At 36.5% G+C, this 20,275-nt stretch overlaps 1 protein-coding gene across 1 annotated transcript in view; it reads right to left on the bottom strand.

The window, feature by feature from the left end:
* Nucleotides 1-9,872: 9,872 nt before the first annotated feature.
* The window catches only part of LOC136979376 (inositol polyphosphate multikinase-like), a 94,442-nt gene continuing 84,039 nt past the window's right edge, over nucleotides 9,873-20,275 (bottom strand). The window contains exons 5-8 of the mRNA XM_067275319.1: nucleotides 18,063-18,238; nucleotides 11,479-11,579; nucleotides 10,657-10,739; nucleotides 9,873-10,587 (exon numbers count right to left, since the gene is read on the bottom strand). Of these exons, the coding sequence (XP_067131420.1) occupies nucleotides 10,070-10,587; nucleotides 10,657-10,739; nucleotides 11,479-11,579; nucleotides 18,063-18,238 (878 nt within the window). The 3' untranslated portion in view covers nucleotides 9,873-10,069. The remainder of the gene's footprint in view (nucleotides 10,588-10,656; nucleotides 10,740-11,478; nucleotides 11,580-18,062; nucleotides 18,239-20,275) is intronic.

Below are 20,275 nucleotides of genomic sequence, written 5' to 3'. Positions count from 1 at the left end.
TTCTATCAAAATTGAAATTATTTTGTATAAACTGATCCATTATTCCCGTTATAGTGGCTAAACCTTTTTTTTTTAGAAAATCCGTCGAAAGTTCCTTTCGTTCCTCATCTTCAGAAACGCTAATTTCGTCATCTTCGCGCACCTGTTGTTCTACTAATTCTTTAAGATCGTCGTTGGAAAAACTTTCTCCAGTCGTAATTCTCAATAATTCTTCAGTATCCCGCGCATTTATATTATCCAACCCCGTTTCGTTAGCTAGCTCGACAATTTCGTCGACATCAACAATGGATTCTGTCGTGTCAACATCCTCGCTTAGCTCCGGCCGTACATTCTTCCGTACTCCTTTCAAACGTTTCTCGGTCGCCTCATTCCGGGAAAGATGATGATGTCTACGGCATCCACGATATTCTAGTTTTTCCAAAAATCCCTAATGGATTGTTTATCCGCTCCGTCTGTTTTATCGATCGGTTGTCGGGATGTCCACCGCAGATAATAAGCTTTAAAATTTGATATTACGCCTCGATCCCAACACTGCGTGCGATCTCGCGTAATTCCAATATTACCGGGTAATACCGAAACAGCGTTAAGCGAGGTCTTACTGTATTATTAAATACAGTAGAGAACCGAAAATCGGAATCAATCGGGGACTGGGGTTGTTCGGATTAGTGATTTGTTCCGATTACCGATTATGTACGAATAAATATATTAACCCGTCAGACGTTCAAATTTTTCTCCGTCGCGTGTCGCTTCGTGTCGAATTTTCGTCGATTTTAAGCCTAACGAAAATTTTTATAATAATAATCGAGGCTATCGTATCGTTAAAAATTATTTCTGCATTTTGTACAAACAAAATAAATATATCGAAGAATATAAAAAACATGAAAATTATACTTTAGAAGTAAATTTAGTATCGAAAACGTTCGATTCGGCACGACACAGTCCGACTGAAAATCATTCGGATTACCGGCGATTCCGATTACCGGGTTTCCGATTAACGAGTTTCTACTGTATATTAATTATATATTAGTAAATAAATCGACCCCCCTCCTGAAAAAAATGAGTTCGCACCATACGTGCGGAGTGAATTCATTTTTTCGGGAGGGGGTGACGACTTATCGGAGTGTGAGACGGCCAAAGTATGTCGACTTATCCGGCGGTGACGAGTTAAACGGTGTCCAGTAAACCGGAGTTTTTTAACGTTAATGCCTATGTAAGTCGACCACGGAAAACTGACTACTTAACCGATGGTGTCGACATCCCAAGGGAAAGTGAAAATGTGTCGAGTTATCCGATATGACGACTAAAGCGAAGTTGAGAAAAAAACCACAAAACTACAATTAGGAAAATGTAGTAGTGCAATGTCGTACTCTTGGGAATCTGGACCGCCTACGAAGACGACATTGACGCCACCGCAGCCGAGCTAGTTTACGAACAAACACTGCCCTTGCCTGGAAAATTTTTCGTAACCACCAACGACAGTACGATAGAATCGTTCGATTTCGTCTCTGATCTTAGGTGCAGAATGGGACGATTACGTCCTGTTTCACCGCGTAATCACGGCATTCGTCAAACGTTTATAGTCCGCGATCTGCAGACCTGATCGCACGTCTTTGTACCCAAGACGCCACACGTAGACTTCTGCAGTCCCCATATGATGACCCATTCCGAGTACTTGAACGCTCTGGCAAGACATTCGGGATAAACATTAATGGCAAAGAAACAACCGTCACCATCGACCGCCCGAAACCAGCTTTTAGCGAAGTTGAGGCCGAAGTTTTAAACGCGAAAACGTGTGCGCCGCTTACACGTTCGGCGTCGCACATGACCTGAGTATAAACTGAGGCCTATCAATTTGGATAGTCGAGCGTGATTCTACTGACTATCCAAACACCATTGTCAAACTTCTAGGTTTACAGGAAAGCGGCGCCGAACGTCCGACGTACGCGTTTTCGCTCTTAAAACTTCGGCCTCAATCTCACTTTTGTCACTGACCCTACAACACGCGTCCCAAACGACACGAAAAAAGAAACCCCACGATCAACAATCTCCGAGACAACCACAACACCTATCACAACCCACTCTGGACGACGGGTACGTTTCAACTTAGGTATCGTTAGCACTCGCGGGGGAGTACTAAGAGTGAGAACGCCGCCAGAGGGTCTCGCGCGGTGGTGACGTCAGCGACATCGAGGAATTTCCGCCTTTTTCCTCTGGCGCCCAACGAGATTAGACGTGTATGGTCGAGATCCAATCGCTTCGACCTGACAAGGACTGTAGTGCCCAACGACCACAGCCTACAGATATATCCAGCCAACTAAATTTTACATTTTTAATTATTTTCTGTTACGCACTAGCTACGAAGTGAATTTGTCGTGTATAATAAATTTTTAAGATATTTACCTAATAAAAGTACCGTATATTTCCGCAGATAAGACGATAGTTGTATCATAAAAAATGCCCCCAAAATCCGGGGTCGTCTTATAGGACAGACACAAAAAAAATTACATTGAAATTTATATAAATTAAAACCATTATAAAAAATGGGCAAACCGTAATTATTTACTAGTAGACAGACTGTCTACTAGTAAATAATTACGGTTTGCCCATTGTTAGGACATACACGAGGGTATGTCCTCAAAATAGAATAACCCGTACGACGTTCTTGCGAATAGTCGAAGTCATTACCCGAATGCCGGAAATAGTGCCAGTGTTTGCAACAATCGCAAGGCAGTGCTGCCAGATGCAAGAAAATAAGATTTGTTCATTCGAAAACTTACGAATAGGACGTAATTCCTTATACGCTATACAGTATTATTATCCAAATGACGATGGCCGATCTAAACTAAATTCGTGGGCCGTTGATAGTTTGGGGGTGGTCTTATAGGACAGATATATGCTAACGAGCCTAAAACCACAAAAAAAGATATATGCTAACTATTAAACTTTGACGAAAATTTATACCTCGTTTTATCTGCGGAAGTATACGGTATTTTTACTTATATTTTTTAAGTAAAAAGATTGGGGGCTAGGATATTTTCGTTATCGTTGTTACGGGCCCAGAGTAATGCAGTTGTGTTAAATCGACGGGAATCTTCGGAATGTCCGTTTGATTTAGAAGAGGCGGCGTTGCGTATTTCGAAACGCCACCCGCCAGGAATTGATAAATTTGCCGGTTTTTACGTCACATACGATACGGAGTAAATATAAACAAAACTTAAAAAGATTTTATCGTATCATTTTCAAGCTCCATCAAAGACTCGTCACACGATTTCGGCAAAATTGGCGGAAAGGACTCGACGTTATTACGTAATCGCAATTAAATTTTTGCACAAAAGTGAATTTAATACTGTTGTCATATATTGAAAAATCATAGTAAGGCTGTCCATATTTCCTTCACCCTAAAATCTCCACTAATTACATCTTACCACCCGAATTTCATAACCGGAAAATCGTTTCCTCCGGTACGAAAATCTAGAAAACGTAATTAACTTGTATTAACTGTGGGAAATATTTTGTTACTCCATCATCTTTAAACTGACATTAACCCGATATTTATTTTCCTAAACTTCCCACGGGCATAAGCCGATTTCCCTTTTCTCTCATCCCATACCGTAGCGAGAAAACAGTGCGGGTGATGGGTCATTCCATTTGTAATTTAAGGTTACTAAAAGGAATTTTCTAGTCTGTTTATAACGCGATTCCCCGTATTATACTCCAAAAACAAGACCCGTTTTGGAGTATAATACGGGAAAATAACCCAGAACAATTGAACAAATATAAGTCACACGAAATATCCAATAATGTTAATAGAAATGTAATTTTGAATGGGATTGTAGATATAATCAAACACTTACCAGAAAATAAAAGGAATCGTGACCCGCGGATGTCACTGAAATTGAAATTAGTTCAAACTCAGATTCTGGTGAATGGCGTTCGTTGCTTACCGTACCGGGGCCGGATCACGGCATAGACAAATGAGACAAATGTCTAGGGCCCGGTCAAACTGTCTATTTTGAAAATATTTGTAAATAAGATGATTTACTTTTCTGAATTTTTACATAAAGTTTATTTATATTTATATACTTACTTTTTAAAACTATCTTGGCTTTTATTTAGATATTATCCAAAAGGGTTAAATTAAACAATTAATGCGGATACTATAGATTACCACCTATGGAATTTCGGGACTTTGAGTATATACCTGAACTGAGGGGACCGAGACGAGTTCAACGATACCCTACTTTTGGACCGGAGACGAAAAATAAGAAAGTTATCACAGTTTTTAAGTTATAATGCTTTTTTAATGCTTTCGTGCAGACGACACCGTAGTTGCTAGTGCTGCCATCTCGCAGTAAAGTCTGCAAACAAATTAAAAAAAAAAGCACTCTGAAAGGCAAGAAATTGCAAGAACAGTCGAACGGCACTTCCTTTTTTTTCCCTTTTGTTCAAGAACTACCGTGAATTCAAGAACTCGTGACGTTAAACAATCGACGGCTCCCCTCCGGGGGAGTCCGTCGGGAGCACGAACAGTCGAACGCCAGTTCTTTTTTTTTCCTTTTGTTCGAGCATCGCGACTCCCGATCGCGATAGCGCGATCGGCCCGTAGTACTAGCCGACCGCGAGCGATAGCGAGACTGAGGGGCCGTAGCCCCCGAGGTCGACGAGCGCGAGGGTGTGCGAAAAGGACTTAACTCGAACTGCAGACGATCGGTGCGCTCGTGGATCAACATCTGCCTCTGTCGAAAGTATATATGGCCGACTTGCCGGACTGCCTGTTAAACACGCGATAAGCTTAGCGGAGAGCGACACGACTCCCGATCATCGCGCGATCACCGAAACAGGTACGATAACTTTCTTATTTTTTGCCTCCGGCCCAAAAGTAGGGTACCGTTGAACTCGTCTCGGTCCCGAGTTCAAATATATACTCAGAGTCCCGAAATTCCGTAGGTGGTAATCTATAGTACACCCCAATTAATATTTTAAGGTAATATTGTTATTGTATAACAACTTTTGTTAGACACTTAAAATAAATTGCAATTTTTTAAAATTTATAAACAAACTTGAAACTTTTCTAGAAAAACTAAAATTTATTGTTATATATTAAATCTTATTTTTTATTAATAAAACTTTAAGATTTGTTTTAGTTTCTCACATTATTTAGTTTTGTTTCGTTTTACATTTTTTTGTGCGCTCTATTTCTTGTGGAAGAGGGAGGGAGCCCCAAAGTGGGTTAATCCGGCCCTGTACAGTACCGTACCACCTTCTCACGTCGACGCGGGAACCAAGTGCGCAGTAGAAAAGTCAAATTTAACGAAAGAGAAATTGGACTTATTCATTAAACACAGTGGCGGACTAAGGCTAAAGCGGGCCCTAGGCAACATTGTAATTCCGGGCCTATTTTTCAGTCGCGACACATACTTTGCGTTTGGTAGTTTGGTTTTAAAGCATATAGTATGTAGTTCTGTTTAATTATCGGATTCCAAGAAAAAAATAATAATAATATACATGTACAAAAATTAAATAAACATAATTTATTAAAACAAACAATAATACTTAAACAAATATACCAGATTGATTAGTTATATTGCCTTTTTTCTTACTTTTAATTCTGCAAACTCGTCAATTAGTTTGTCATAATTAATAGAGTTATTTAATAACTCTTTTTCTATATAAAGTAATAATAAACTATTTAATTTTTGTTGGCCTAATGTGGATCTTAAAAAATTTTTTATTCTGGCCATTACCGAGAACGATCTTTCACCGCTCGCATTGCTTATTGGAAGGGTTAAATAAATTCTCAGAATTATGTTTAAATTAAGGAATGTTGAAATAATATTATTTTCTTGAATAAATGACCACATAGATACAGGCGAAATAATATTTTCTTTACTTATAAAAGTCTTAAATTGTAATGCTTCATTTTTCAGTTCTGCTAGGTTTAAATCTTGTTCGTAACATTTTAATTCCTCTATTGAAGAGTCACTAACATCACTATCGTGAAAAATTGTTTTGAATTTATTGTTAATAGTTTTATATCCCTCAGATCTCTTTTTAACGTTGCTAATTAAAGAATCGCATACAACAAAAAAAATATTAACTTTAAAATGTTCTTTGCCACCGAATCTTATTTCGTGTTCTGGAATTTCATCACGAAATAGTTTTCGTATTTTCTGCCGATTTTTATCATTAGTATATGCAATATCTTTAACTTTTTTTGCTTCTTTTTCTAAATTGTCAAAATCATCTCTAACAGTTTGTACGAAATCTATCAACGAATCATATATTAAAACTGCTGTATTTAAGGATTCGTCTTTTTGTCGAAGAGTCTTGTTCGAAGCATCTATTCTCTCTAAAATCTTTTCCCATGTAGTAAGTAACAGTACATACTCAAATGTATCGAGTTTTTTATGTAAATCGGCAGCTTCGGACCTCGTTAATGGTTTTTCGTCTTTGTTTGAGGAAAAATGACGTAAACAATGTTTAATTTCTTCATAATTTTCCTTTAAGGATTTCGCAGCATCGGAACGAGCAGACCACCCGCTGTCACAAATAGGTTTAATACTCGAGTGTTTGCTCTTACAAAATTTTTGTAATGCATTCCACCTACGTGTAGAACTTGAAAAAAATACGTACAATTCCCGAACGATAATGAAAAAAGTGGTCATCTCTATGCAACTTTCGGCAGCGGCGTTTCCAATTAAATTTAATGAATGATTTGCGCGTGGTATAAAATGGGCAGAAAAAATATGTTGTTTTATTCTGGATTGGAGTCGCTTATATTTACCCGACATATTAAACGCATTATCATAACTCTGTCGCGACAGTTAGTGATGTCTAAATCTATATTATTTAAAAATTCTAAAATAACTTTCTCCAACTTTTCACCCGTATGAGAAAATATAGGTAGAAATCCCAAAAATCTTTCTTTTATACCACTCGGAAGAACATAGCGAATAATGACGGTCAGCCGATCTACGTGAGATATATCGGGTGTCGAATCAATAATTAGAGAGTAAAATTTGGCTTCCTTTATTTCGTTCACTATTGCGAGTTGTAAATCTTTCGATATAATAGAAATAAATTCATCACATATTGTAGACGACAAATAGTTTATAGTACCGGTGCCGCAGTTTGCATATTTTTTCGCGTGTTCCCGCAAAAATGGATCGAACTCGGATAAATATTCCAAAGCACCTATATAATTACCATTATTTTCACTAAAAACACTTCATTTTTACCACGAAACGCTAAAGAGTATGAAGAAATTAATTTGATTGTCGCTACCACACGTTTAAGTACTTCCCTGCAATATATATTTTTTTTCATTTATAATTTGTTTTTCCAGTTCGGTGTCAATTCGTCCGGTTATTTTAGATCTTGTTATAAAAATTAAAATGGAGTTAATGTGGTCGCTGGGGTTTTCGTGCTCTGACAATTTTTATGTACATTTTTCCAATCATTCGTCCCTTTTGTCATTAGCGTTGTTTGCTTGGAAAATAATTTACAGACGTAACAGTACAATAAGTCGTTGGTTTCAGTATAAGCCAACCAATCTCTTTTAACTTTTTCCCGCTATTAATAGTTCTGAAGAAGGAGGCAATAGTTGATTTTCTTGTGATTTGTTTTGACTCTTCGTTGCATCGAATAGATGATTCCAAAGATCCATTTATTGATTTTGGTGGATTTTTTATATAATACTCTCGCACGGCGTCTGTTAAGTATTCTGGCCATAATGCAACGTCGTTTACAAAACTCTTAGTTTAAAATCATCTCAAAGTAATGATGAAATTTATATTTTCTCCTTTTGTTTCATCTTCACAAACGGAATTGCTCGGTTTTTCCCTGCTGGTCTTTTTGCAGAATAGTTTCGGACACAAATGATGTTTCTGGAGTTTGAGCGGGTGAAATTTGTGAAAATGATGACGATTGTTGTAATTGTTCTCCATCTACAGTTAAAAATTTGTCCAACGATCTTTTCAGTTTGTTTTGCCACTTTATCTCGATCTGCTTTTCGTTTTCTTTTTTCACTTCCACTTAAATGTTTATAGGAACTCATTTTAAAGACCACCTACTAAAAAGAAATGAAGAAAATGATCTTCAATTAAATTTAATTTTTACTCAATATCACAATCACAAACAAAATCACAATTTGTGGTATTTTATATTATATATTATTTTAATTAAATAATGTAATACTTTTATAAAAACTTACATTTTTATTTTAGGAATTCCAAAAAGTATTAACTATTAATCCAAAACAATCTGTTTGCAATCGAGTCTAGGTACTTAAGTCTTAATTGCACAATTTTCGATCACAACTCACATAAGATGCAATACGTTCGGGAGACACTGATTTTAAATAGCTACGTTTGACTTTTTAAACACGTGCATAGTAAAGGCTCGATCGTATTTACGCACATCGATACTCGCGGGCGTGGATGCATAAGCACGGGAACGCTCGTCCACATTTGTCGACTTTATCAATCAACGATTCGGCATAATTTGGATACGTTTCGGCGATAATTATGAATATCACGTTTTTCTGTTAAATAAAAATAAAAATTAATTATAAAAATTAAAAAATTAAATTAAAAACCTAATTTTCGGGCCCTAGGCACGTGCCTAGGTAGCCTAGGCTTTAGTCCGCCCCTGATTAAACATAAAACTAGCGTAGACGCCGATAACAGCAATATAAACAAATTTAAAAATGTGAAAGATATAATTGTTAATAAGGTTTTCAACTCTCTAACGACAGTACTGTAAAGGTCCAACCAGTATCGATTCCGAGAGACCTTTTTCTAATGCGGCTGACATTTATACGAAAATTAGATCTAGATTAGACCACGAGAGCCTAAATGTATTTTTAAGAGCCTACTTTCAAAATAAAGAAAAACAATTAATAATCGGCATTATTTTAATGTCCGTTATCGCGGTAACTGCAATGTCGATCGAATCTCGGTCGGACAACCACGCGGCTACGTCGCCCGACAGTATTTTCAATATTCGTCGAAAAACTTTTAATATACGTGACTTATTTATTCTTAACACGCACGAGGTAGTCACCAGTTTCGTCGGTACCGTTTCTTCCCACGTCTATTGGTAAAGGTACCAAGGAAATGGCTCGGCAGGCACGGTCGACTGTCTTCCCCCTCCCCGGCACTCTTTGCCTCCGGTGGTAAATAGCGCTTTATTAATCGAACGTTCGTACAGAATTAAAGAATGCGCACTCTTTTAAACGTTCCATTCTTTTATTTGACGTACTGTTGACGTATATACCGCATCCGCGCTTACGGCACTAACGATGCGTTATATTTTAGTGTTTGGGAAAGACAGAGCGAGAAAAATTAATAGAATTTGTGGGTGAATATCCGGAACGGCGGAAACTCGGACGTGATGCCCGTATCGCCTACTCAAATCTCTTCTTTCGTCTTCGCCCGATAACAGAGTCCCGGAGAAAAAAATTTTCCCCCTCTGTTTACGTAATCACGCCGACCAGCGGTTAAAAGTATACGTTATATCGAGCGAAACGGAAAGATTTCGCCTATCTCCAAAGGGTCCGGATACGTAACCTACAGGCGTGGCCTAATCGTAAGTCGCGAAATTTAACACCTTATTGCTAATTTCCGGTTTATTCCGTCGGGAAGCCGGTTTTCCGCTTACCGCGCTTTTTTTTGTCGCTGCACGCGTAATTCCAAGTTTCCAACTCCGGACGAATTTTTGCGGAATTTCGAGTTCAGACTCCGAAACGTTCGAAATACGAGGTACCGCAGAAATTGAACTTTTACGGCAAAAACATTTACGTGGACGGCGGCCGTTCCGCCCCGAAAACCAGCGGGTGGAATCGAGTAAATAAGGACACTTAAACCAGGAAGGATAAATAAAATTCGTTAATTTATTTTTAATAAGTTAAAATAGAAAATATTTCCGAAAAGTCCGTTAGAAAACCGCTAGCGTTACGTTTATTGCCGATTTGCATATTTTTGGTGGGAGAGAATTTTAAAATATCGACTAGAGCGGCTTCGTTTCGGTAATTAACGCCCGCGAAGGATTTTTTTGTACTGCGAAAGCGTCACTGCCTCCAGATCCTGACCTGCAGCACCTTCAGGTACCCGACCAGTCTCTTCAGGCCGAACAGGTAATTCTGGTCGGTCTTGTCCGAGGGAAAGACGTGAGCGAAGTCGATCATGCGAACGTCCAACAGAGTCGGGGGGCGGTCGTTCCTCCGGCGGATGGCGCCGCACACCTCCGAAGACAGTCCGCACACCGAGCAGGATCCTCCCCGACACTCCGAGCCCACTCCCGGATTTGCGGCCGACGAATTTAAATTGGAACGGGAAATGGTTTTCGCCGCGTTCTCTTCCTTGCAATTCGGTATAAAAGTCAGCTTGTTTATGGCACCGATTTCCCGGTTGCAGCGGTCCCACACGCTTCTGTCGCCCTCGTAGACGAACAAGATCGAACTGGAGTAGAAGGCGAAAGTCCTTTGTACTTTAAACCAATTCTCGATGGCGTGCAACTTGTGAAGGAAACCGCACAAAATGGCGTGAACGGTAGTTTCGTACGATTTGTTCAGATACAAGAACAAGGCTGAAATGTAAACGAAAAGAATTAGTCTCTTCCACTAGTTTCGGCGTTAAGAAAGACGAAAGCACCTACCGTCGGCTATCGTCTCGGGAGTCTGCTGCCTCCCGTAATGTTTATCGAAATACAAAACTTTACCGTGTGGAGTGACAAAATATCTGAAAAATACACAACTATTCTTAACGGTATATTAAAGATCTCCTTAGGAATCCCAATGCCGGCGCAATAAAATCGCCTTCCGGTCGATACGTCGTCCCTTTGTTTTAAATTATATTTCTAGTTGTAATATTTGGTAGATGTACATTTGTGGGTACAATTTTTCCATAAACGGTAATGTGTGTCTTAAACCGAACAGACGATGCGTTTGCTTGTAAGTAAAATCTAGCCATATTACAGTACTACAATGCCCGAAATAGTCAACAAAGAAATGATAAAAAGGACGAAAACTGCATACGGTAAATAGAACATCCATTCGTCGGGTAAATGAATATATCTTTGTACCGTACACTGTTAAACCAATTTCGAAATAAAATCTATCCGCGCGCTACAAAGGCCGTATCATTCAGTTTTTCGACTTACAAATGGTTCTGGGATCGGTACCAATGACGACTTGTATAATAACAATAAATCTGTTATAATATGCCGTTTGTGCATCGAAAACATACTTTAAAATTTTAAATAAATGAAAGGAAAACTCTCCGTCATTTAAATTAATATTTGATAATGTAGTAGAAATAATATATTTCAAACGAAAAATTATGTTACTTAGTAATAGGTTTGTTATAAAATAAACAACGGAATAAATAGAGTTCTATCTGACGGTATTGTCTACTGTTTAGTAAATTTTTATAAATATACTTATTTAACTTTCTACGAAAATAATTAAATTTAGTTTACATGCGTAACTTCCCTCGTTTAGGAACTTTCTTATCATCTCTCTCGAACCCTTTCGAAGGTTTACTAAACACACACAGTTTGACAGAAAGGCTTTCTTTTATCTAGGGTTTATACAAAAACAGACTTTTTAAAAAACCGGTTTTTCAATTTTCGCTCCCTCCCAAAAAATACAGATAAGGGATATTTACAACTTACTGTATTTTAAAACTTTTTAACTTATTTAATATTCATAAAATTTCAAAAATACAAGAAAATGAAATCGACTAATGTCTACACAAAACAAAACGGTTAATGTTACCGTAGGTAGCCGAGATGGCGGCTCGTCTCTAATTCCAGCAAGGAAACATGGGACGCACGTTCTAACCTAACCTAACCTATTCTAATAAATGACCATAATTATTAGCAACCAAATTATTAGAATAGGTTAGGTTAGGTTAGGTTAGAACGTGCGTCCCATGTTTCTTTGCTGAAATTAGAGACGAGCCGCCATCTCGGCTACCTAAGGTAACATTAACCAACAAAACAAAACAACAACCGTAGAAAACCATAAAGAAAAGAACAGCAACGAATGCCTACAAAATATTATTTTATTTCTTATTTTTCCTAAGAAAATATGATTTTAGAAAGCAAAGAACGTCTATAAATCTATCGCTCAACCGTGTCCTTATTTTGCACACAAAATTGCCAGGAATAGAAAAAAAAACTCTCTCGCTTGCCACCGAGCTAGGTTTAATCGTCTTCAAAGCATTAAATAAATTAAATTTTTCGTTCTTCTGTTTGTACCCTCTAACACTAAAAACTCCTCTAGTGTCTTAGGGCCGAACCAAGTCACTTCTTCAGATTCTCGAAGATATTCATTAGGGTTTCTCATTTCCCGGTCTTTTGCTTGTCCCGGGATCCCGGGACAAAATTAATTATTTTTAACATATACAAATTATCACGAAATCAAACGATATAATTCTTTTTCGTATTTTAAAGTAATTTAAGACGCTCCGCAACCCCCAGAATCATATTAATAACGCTGTTAAGACATATATTAAAAATTTCCTTTGAACTACTAGAAATTTTCACAAATAGAAAAATTTATTAGAGCTTGCTGGAAACTGCATACAACAACAACAACAAAATGCTTTGAATTGAGTTTTTAAAAAATGAACTCGGATCAAACTTCTAACTTAGAAGGCAATTTTCGTTTTCGTTTTTTAAAATAAAATATAATACAAAATATTGTAAATTTTTATAAGATTTTAAAAAGCGAAGATGGTCGATACTCCCATCACTCGATCTAATTCTTATTTTAGTGACTGAAAAGTCTCGCTACCGAGAATGCCTTTTCCGATTCAATCGTGTTTAATGCATTTAAGAGAAGACTAATATTGTGTTTTTTTCACCCGTATCCCGAAAGATTTCTAGTTCGTTTTCGAGATTGTAGTACTTCTTTTGTTCTCTAGTATTCTCGATTTGTCTACCTCGACTGCTTTAATTGAAACATCGTAGCCCAATAATTCGGCAGTTCGTTTGTCTTTAATAATACGGTTACGAAGAAAAACTTCATACTCGCAGACTTTGTTCGTATCCTGGCCCAATTGGCACAACTTGGCGTTACGCAGTTATCCAAGCTACTGGGCGTGGTTAAAAATTAAGACAACATCAGCGCAATTATTCCGGATATTACAGGTAAAGAATTTCGAGAGTCCTGCCACAAATAAGCAACCTATTGATTATTGACCATTTGTGAAGTGCCATAACGAGTAAAAATTAAAAAAAAACTAATAAGTAGGTTTAAAATGAATAAATACAAATGTATTCTGACAGTTTATGAGTTAATTATACTTTCTATTTGCAAAATTTCCCCAACATTAACACAATATCAGAAAAAAGTGAATTTTTAAGAAATTTGCGGGATTTCCCGGGTTAAAAAAACAACCGGGACCCCGTTTGAGAAACCCTAATATTTATGTATCGATTTTTCCATAGCATTTTTTAAGCTATGGCTCGATTTTCTTCTTCGCAGTCATCTTCTGTAGAATAATTTGGATATAATCTCGATAATATTTGTCCAGATAATTTAATGATATCAGATTTGCAGCTAGTGAAAGAAATAGGCTAGACGACTTAGTCCAAACGTTGTGCAGATTTTGTAAATCGAGGAGGTGTTACTAATCCCGTTTGTCTTCTCTCTCGAATTCGTGCCTCTACGGCACGTAACGACTCGGAACTAATTTCAGTTTTAAACTGTTTTAATTCACGTAACAGAAATTAATATATGTCTTCGCTCGTTAATAAATTTTCATCTTGTCGTCCTAAGGCCTCGGCTGCTAAACGTATTAGTCCTAAAACTTTAAGAAGCTCTACAATTTTACAATACTCTGCTTCATCCCACACGAGAAGCACCGATATCATTCAAAGCTAAACAACGTCTTTCTATCGTGACCTCTAAACTATTTCATCTCGTTTGGCAGTCAAGAATTAGACTTAATTCCTTCCCGGCTATCTGTTTTACATAATTCTGGAGAATGCTATTTCTTACGAGAGATTTTCTAAAAAATTTGCAAATGTTTCTGATTTGGTAAATCAATTGTTTATAATTGTCTGATAACACAGATAATCTACAATCGTCAAGATCGAGAGAACTTAACTGGTCAAAGTCATCCTCGAATCCTCACATGTAACGTTTACATCAGTTTCCGCAAATTTTTTATTTTTCTATAATGCATCGGTAACTGCTAAGTGAATGCCATTCGAATAGCTAAGTCGATTAATTATAAGTGATATTCGGCCAAATTTTTTTCGTAACACCGCCACCGTCATTTGTTGCTGCAACTACAGTAGAGCATCGATTATCCGACTCAATTGGGACTGGGGTTGGTCGGATAACCGAAAAGTATGAAAAAATAAATTATTAGTATAGCACAGGGGTGGCGAACCTGTGGCACGTGACGTATTATATGAATTTTGTCCTTTTCAATCAGATTTTTTATACTTATTCGAATTAAAGCGTATCCATTTAATTTCTTTAAATATCATTATTCGAAGTCTAAGACTTTGGCACGCATTAACATCTTTAAAGCTAAGTATGGCACGCGGACTCAAAAAGGTTCGCCATCCCTGGTATAGTATATTAGTATATCCCATGTAATTGTATATTAGTATATCGCTATTAACCTACATCGCGCTAAAAGTTCATCGATGCTAAACCTAACAAATTTTTTTTTTTTAAATATAATCGTTGCTATTGTATCGTTAAAAATTATTTCTTTATTTTGCACAAAATAAACACAAAAATAAAGAACAATAAAAAATTAACCCTGTTTAAATACTGGGCCGTGTTCGGTAACGTAGAATTCTTGCTAAGTCTAGTTATGCTGCAATGTTGAACTCATTTCTAACTACTGCTTGACTCCTCCTCCTTCTTCTATTTCGTATGGAGATGTTAGCTCTTTCAGGCTCCTTCTCCGATCTGACTTCTCTCATTGGTTAGTTAAAGCGACCCGTTCGTGTAATGTATGTTTCCAGCCCCGACACGAGATGGCGGGGCGTGATGTTATTCGTTGGTTCGTAAATGGAGAGTAGCGCGCTTGCGGTGGCCATGTTGGTATTCGGGGTCAAGCCCAGATCTTGGCGGGCGGTGGTGTAGTGTGAGTGCTCGACTCCTCCCACCACTAGCTTCCTTTATCTATTCTTAGCTCCGCCCATTAAGCCACTCGGAATTCTAACTTAGATGTTCCGCGTTACCGAACACGGCCCTGACCTCCCTTTCGTGGTGAGCTAGGGTTGCCAGCTAAAACACGCAAAAATTTAACAAAAATAGTATTAAAGTAGCCGAGACATAGCCAAGTATTGTAGTTCCACATCACTAGAGAACATTGAATTTGCCGACTAGAAAGCGGTCGGTTAACCGATGTGACGGTTGATCGAGGGTCGGATAATCGATGCTCTGCTGTATATCGGTTGCTAGATCCGAGTTAAAATTGTGTAGCTCTCAGAAACCAGTCTTAATGTTGCTTTAGCATCGCAAGAACTATGAAAACTAACCCTAAATTAAAATTTTTTCAAAATGGTGTACGCTGATATTCAAATATCTGCGATTCCTCTTGCTAGTCCATTCATCTAAGGTTATAGAGAACTTTCCCCATTCTTCTTCATACAACCCAATTCTTTTATGGTTTCAAATTTGGCAGTTTCGTAAAATGTATGAATAAGTTCCATTACTCAAAGTTGTTTTGTGGTAAGAAATACCCCCGTTGTTGCAAAGATTCTCGTATGAACGAGCTTGCCATCAATGGCAGCAAGTTTTGAAACAATTTCTTCTAAACTACTCCTTTTCATAAGATTAAAGTGCTGGTTTGTATTTGTGGACAGGAAGAAGATGGACCGGGATCGGATATTTCTTGTTTATCGATCGGTTCAGGTTTCTTGTCGATTATTATTTTATGGATTGCTTTCAGATGAATAGGGAGGTTGCTCGTAGATGATCCTTTGCAGGTCAACGTTTTACGACAATAATTACAGCACGCCTTGTCTTTTTCAACCTTTTTGAAGTTATTCCAAACTTCTGACTTATTTCTATAACTCGTTTTGGTCTAAAAGACTGATTAAAATTTTTTAATACAATCAACGAATCAAACTTCTATTGGGCTTAAATATCTTGTGTTTTTGCAAATCGTTAATTTATTGGTTACTAATCCCCTTTCTCTGTTACCAGGTGAAATTGGACCAGATCGGTTCCCGAGAAAGACGATTATTTATAAGTACAATTCCACACAGTCTTTCGCGTTTGGTGTTGAATGAGCCTTGTACCTTAACAAACATTTCCTTTTGTGTTCGACGTGTCTTATAAAAAATTTATTTACTAATTTTTCTCCTTTTTACCGCGCGGTTTTAATATTAAAATAATTTTTTCCCCTTTTCCTTTATAATTTAGTTCCCTTAATTTTAATTAATCGCGAAGATCAAAATACGTTTTTGTTTGGATTTGGTTAAAAGAAGGGCTTTTCATCTCAGCCCAGGGCCTCGCAGTAATATGAAAGACTGACTGTATTTTTAATGGTATTATAAAATATTAGTAGAACTAGCAGATAAGCCCGACGTTGCCAGGGCAAAAAGTAACGACAACGAAGATTAAGATTATTACATTATAGCCATTTTTATCTGTTTTCACAGAATGCGAGAATAAAGTCCCCTGTTTCCAGACTAATCAGAGAATTTTTAGATGGGTCTAAAAATATGTTCGATTTTCCGCAAAAACGCAAAAAACCGCATCTGCGTCTGTAAATCTTGCACGCCCTTTCTCTTAACACTTCCATTGTTAACACTCCCATTCTGTACACTTTCATTGTTAAGGAATACACTTCTTTCAACCCCACGTGGTACCCTACTAAAACGCAGTTAAAAAGAAAAAAATTGCATCTAAAATAGTACAGTAGAAGTTGAGTTCTTTAGGATAAGGCTTAATTCTTTCCCTCTCACCCGCGGGGGAAATTTCGAAAAAGCCCTTCTTAGTGTACGTTCTCGTGACATACCCTAACTGTGTACCAAATTTCAATTTTCAACTCCTAACCGTTTGGGCTCTGCACTTATTATTATTATCAACTCCTCTCGATTATACATATACTCGTAGATAAACACCGATACATTTATTTACACGGTTTCTGTTTTTATTAACTAACATAAACTTCAACTAACTGAAAAACTGGACTAAGTTGGTTTGATTTTGGGAGGGGGCTCACCACCAGTATTGCCAGACGTTTTTCCGTTGCTGCAAGATGTCGAATTGGACCTGTCGAATTGGACACATTTTATGCGTAGGGACAGTTTTTGTTTTTGTAGTTAGTTTCATGAAACTTATTACTTAACGATATTCCAGTTTTATGATAGAGACGATTTTGTGGCAATATATCAAATAAAAGATAAAAATCGAATAACTAAGTCTAGGCTCAAAAACAGTTTTTTTTTTTTTTTTTAGTTGGGAAAACCCAGTTTTCAAATTATATAAATTTTTTCATAAAACCGACAAACTACTTTTACCTTCTCTTCGTCTAATTTTAATTTATAAAAGTGTTTACCCCGATGCTCCCATTTAGTTTGTGTAATGCAAAAACGCACGTGAACGTATCCGGACGAATCGCCAGCGGAGAAATTCTCGGGAGTTTTTCGACCCGTCCGGATTCGATCTGGGTTCCCGGAATAGTGGGCTGCCACCTCGGCCATCCCGCTAAAGAAACCAATGATTAGTCGCAAAAGTTTTGCTACAAATGATCTACGCGCGAGTTAAAAGAGCGCAAATAGAAGCCATCTCTACAATGTCCACAATGTAAAACTGACCAAAAATGTATTGGATTTTCTGTCAACATTCCCGTGTCCGGTCTACACATGCACCAACACAACTGCTAGCATCAGCGCGATAACAAAATGCTTTGATTTGTCTACTGTAAAAAACTCCATCCAAATTACGATATCAAAAGACGACAATAATAAATAAGTTTATAAATACATGAATAGAATTTTTGTATCGATTAAAAATAAAGAAGAAATGATATACTATATATTATTTATTCTAAACACGAATAGAATAATATATTTACCCTCATGCCTAAAATTCGAAATCCAGTAATTGTACTAGTTGGATATTTGATAGTCTCGTGAAGTATTTTTTCAGGAGATGCTTCGGGATCGTAAGTACAAGGTCCGACCTTTATATCCAAAATGCAAGGTTTGACAAAGGCTTCGGTAACATCTTCTATACATAAGTATTTGATTCCTATCGAAAATACAATTTATCAAGTAATTATCAGTTTTTCTTAACAAAGTTTATATATTAAAAATTTTTATGTATCTTCCTCAATCAAAGGATAGAGCATCTACTATAAGAATTCTGTTGGCCATGTGGCATGCATTTAAAGTGCCGCTTCCTAGGTATTTTAAATCTTTCATACGCACTCACCCGTTAACAACTTTCTATCTTTAAAACAGATGATCTTTCGCATTCTTCTTTGCCTAGTAAGGAAAAAAGAATGCCAGCGCAATACACACATTTATAAATAAAAAAAAAAAAAACATGATATTTGATTATAACACATGTTTAAATTAATGCAAAACTAATCTTCAAATACAAGCTTTTACATTCCCGACTGTTATAATATTCTAATCGTGTCGAATTGGACCCTCTGGGTTTTTGAAACCATAATGTTTTGACACCTCTGAACCCAAAAAACAGATACCTGAAGTGTGTGTGTGTGGCATCTATTTCATTTACTATCTCAGGATGGAGTGATGAAGAAGAAATGAAATTTGGCATAATAGTTTGTGTATAAAGGATATTGAGGCTATTAAATTTTAGTGGTTAAAGGTAAAAAGGTTGGGGGAGACAGCAGTCACCTGTCATATCACCACAGGAGTTGGACTTAAGATTTTACTACCTCATTATTAATATTACCCTACTCTCAAAATTAAGCTTTCTGACATTTTAAAATAATAATATAAAAAGGTTTTAATATTAAAATCCTGGCAGAACACAATTTTATTTATTATAGCATGATTAATAATATAAAAGTTATTTTTTAAATAAAATCTTAACAGCTGAGAAACTTATGCAACTTGTTGCTACATTGTTTTGAAGTTTCAACTAGTTACTTCCATATCATTACATGTTAATGATAACCGGCCAATTTTTTTAAAATTTCCCATAAAAATTGATAAATGACAAGAACATAATTTTTGTTTATTCTAATGGTGACCGTTCTAGACGAGATCTTAAACTGCGGATTACATAACAGAACACCGGTCGCAAAAAATTTTATAACAATAAATAAATATGCTCGATAGAATTAATAATAATTTGAAACATAACTTTTTGTTACAGATAGTTATTTATTCTGTTGAGCCTGTTAATTTATTCACAAGTTTTGGATCAATTATAATTTGAATATGATATGAAGGGGAAAATACAGTTTAGTTTGAGCTCACTTTACAAGAAAATAAAAATGTAACAATAATAATATAGGTTTTGTTCATTAGATTATTAAGTGTTTATCACTTTAATTTCAAATGAATAAACCAAACCATTTTCCAAAAAATATATTTTTACATAAAGCTGGAAAAAAGTTTTTGAACACTGTTCTAAATTCACACATCTGAGCATTCTAATTTGAATGGAAGAAACTATTAGCTTTAAGAATTGTGTTTGTATCATTTCCTAAGCGAACGGCAATATTTTACCCGTCTTTGCTTAAACAATGACCGCAATCAAAAAATTTAGTAACAATGTGAGAAAACAATTTATAAAGCTGCTACAAAATGGAAAAAAATCAAAGTGGAATTGGAATGTCATTAAGAACTGTAAATTACACTTGGAAAAAGTTTAGACACAACAAGCACAAAAAAAAAAAAATATCAGAAGTCCTAAAAACCAGCAAGGCCTGTTGAAAAATATGTTTAAAATATGTTAATCGAATATCATTTTCCAAACAATTAAATGCAGAATGGAAATGAAATAAATGTGACAAATCAGTAATGAAACAGACTGAATGAGATGGGATTTTCACTTGCAAAACCAAAATAAAACCTTTTCTGACCAAAAAACAAAAAAAAAAAAACCAATTGTTTAACACAAGACAGCATAAAAATTAGATCATAGAAGATTAGAAAAAAATTTTTTCAGATGAGAATTATGTTTGTGTTTGGAGAAGTGCAAATGAGGAATTTAAGAAAGACTGCCCAAATAAGAACATTAAGTTTCCAACAAGTTTAACGATTTGGAGCTGCACGTGATGGCTATTGGATCTGGAAATATCGGTAT

This window comes from Centruroides vittatus, unplaced genomic scaffold (genome assembly GCF_030686945.1).
Source record: "Centruroides vittatus isolate TY-2023 unplaced genomic scaffold, ASM3068694v2 contig_620, whole genome shotgun sequence".
Classification (NCBI taxonomy): Eukaryota; Metazoa; Arthropoda; class Arachnida; order Scorpiones; family Buthidae; genus Centruroides; species Centruroides vittatus.
This window is presented reverse-complemented; position numbering and strand designations above follow the sequence as displayed.